The sequence below is a fragment of the Sinocyclocheilus grahami genome, unplaced genomic scaffold (assembly GCF_001515645.1).
Source record: "Sinocyclocheilus grahami isolate Dianchi unplaced genomic scaffold, SAMN03320097.WGS_v1.1 scaffold1400.1, whole genome shotgun sequence".
NCBI classification, from domain to species: domain Eukaryota; kingdom Metazoa; phylum Chordata; class Actinopteri; order Cypriniformes; family Cyprinidae; genus Sinocyclocheilus; species Sinocyclocheilus grahami.
Window position 1 is genome coordinate 123,703 of NW_015506579.1, and position 2,338 is coordinate 126,040.

Consider the following 2,338-nt stretch of genomic DNA (forward strand, 5'->3'; position numbering starts at 1 on the left):
CTCGCAGATTCACTCCAGCCTCCACCAATCACCTCACAGATTCACTCCAGCCTCCACCAATCACCTCGCAGATTCACTCCAGCCTCCACCAATCACCTCGCAGATTCACTTCATCTGATCTCTGACAGCATGATATTAAGGAAATACCTGAATGTGTCTCCCACTCGATCCTGGAAGTAGATGAAGTTGTCGTGATCGATCTTCAGCAAATCACCGCTGTTGAAATAGACATCGCCATGCTTAAAAACGTCACGCAGCCTCTTCTTTTCTGTTTGCTGCTCATTTTGTGCATAACCAACGAAAGGAGCGATTTCTGTAATCTTGGACACCAGCAGCCCCGTCTGCCCTGGAAACACACACACACACACACACACACACACAGAAGCTCAGCCAGCGTTAAAGAGAATTTAAGGGACAGTTTAAGAACATGATCAGATTAAAGAAACTTCCAGATCAAAGGTTTAAACTGATATGTCAAATATGCCAAAAAAGTCAAATATTAAAATTATATTTGTCTAGTTTGATCAGCAGCAATTAGTGAGGCTGACCTATCTAAAAATAATCTGATGTGTCCTTTTAATAAAATATGAGGAATTTGGATCATCAGAGGGAGTGTTTGATGAGCTCAGTCTGTCAGTACGAATAAAGTCAGTCGTTCATTTGTAACATGAAGTGCTGTTCTTTATATGGGACTCTAGAGGGGGTCGAGTGTGTTTCATGTTTACGAGTGTGACCTCTGACCTTTAGGCACCTCGACACACAGGCCTCTGGAGTTTCTGACCGGCTCATCGCACTCCGTGTCGTACTGAATGAGGGCATAGGGGAACAGCTTCTGTGCGACGAGAGAAAAACACACTGATAATCAGAGCTTTCAGTGGAAGCACAGCGAGAGTCACGTGACTCCAGTCATACAGCCTTACTTTGTGCAGAAAGCTGACCCGTCCAACAGCGCCGATCTTTCCAGCGTAGTTCACGAAACCCACATTTCCCTCCGTGGAGGCGTAAAACTCTCGGACTTGAATGTGACCGAAGCGCTTGAGGAATTCCCTCCATACGTCTGAGCGGAGCCCGTTCCCGATGGCCAGACGCACGGCGTGCTCCTTATCGCTCGCTCTCTAGAGAACACCAACGAATCACAAACAACACTAGAGCAAACATCTGTGTGTTACTGAGAATCACACAGATCAATGACATTTTATAGATGATGTGATTCCTGCACTCAGATGAGTTGAAACACTTGTGCTGGAATTTACAGTTCCGTGCACAGCGAAACCTGGAATAAAAGCTGATCTCCTCGTGTCGTGATGCATTCAGGAGATTGCTTTCACTGCGGTATTCCAAGTAAAGGCCAGCAGCTATTCCGAGATAAGCGGACGCTCTGATTGGCCGATGGCTCAGTCATATGAGTGCATGTGCTCTTCAGGATCCAGTTTCAATGACCAAAGTAAGAATATTCACAATTTACCGACGAAACCTCAATGGCCAGGAAATAACACACCCAAACCAGACATCTGATCGCAAACAACAGTGTGACTCTAGTGAAGAGAGCAAGCGACACGCCGGCTCCTCCGGCTAGGAAGAGTTAGAGCTATTTAAACAAACCAGCTGGGATCAGTTTTCAGAGAGTAACAGCTGTATGACACACACACACACACACACACACACACACATGGCCTCAGTGACCACTCTGAGCTGCCAGCTCTCTAAATCTGCTCAGTGTTTCACAGTCAGCTGACATAAACACAACTGTAATCTAATGAACTCTACGTTATTAACGATCTGTACCTGCGGTGTGTTGCACAGATAGCGCAGAACCTCGCCGATGTACTGAATCACCGTCACATTATGAGCCCGACACTCGTCCCAGAACTGAGATGCAGAAAACTTCCGGCGTAAAATTATAGTTGAACCTGAGAATGAGAGAAACTGAGATTATTCTGATCCACAACAGGACTGTGGGTGTGAATAGCAACAAGAGAATACGACATGAAGATCTGCGTGTGTGATTGAGGAGTGTGAGAGTGACTCGACCTTTAACCCGGTTAAAGAGGAACATTCCTGTGAATTTCTGCTGCTTTAAAGTCACACACAAAGAGCTCTTTCACAGAGAGTGAGGAAATTATGCACTGAACTCCTGATCACAGTCATGACGCACTGAAACACACACTCTTACTCGCGCACACACACACTCACACTCACACTCACACTCACTCTCTCACTCTCTCTCTCTCTCACACTCACTCACACAAACACCCACACACACTCACTCACACACACAGTCTCTCTCACACACACACATACACACACTAACACACACACTCTCTCTCAAACACACACA

At 46.0% G+C, this 2,338-nt stretch overlaps 1 protein-coding gene across 1 annotated transcript in view; it reads right to left on the reverse strand.

Annotated features, from left to right (window-relative positions):
* LOC107569985 (very long-chain acyl-CoA synthetase) overlaps positions 1-2,338 on the reverse strand; it is a 7,081-nt gene that overhangs the window by 1,112 nt on the left and 3,631 nt on the right. Inside the window, exons 4-7 of the mRNA XM_016256167.1 lie at positions 1,786-1,910; positions 921-1,115; positions 742-832; positions 148-346 (exon numbers count right to left, since the gene is read on the reverse strand). Coding sequence (XP_016111653.1) covers positions 148-346; positions 742-832; positions 921-1,115; positions 1,786-1,910 — 610 coding nt within the window. The remainder of the gene's footprint in view (positions 1-147; positions 347-741; positions 833-920; positions 1,116-1,785; positions 1,911-2,338) is intronic.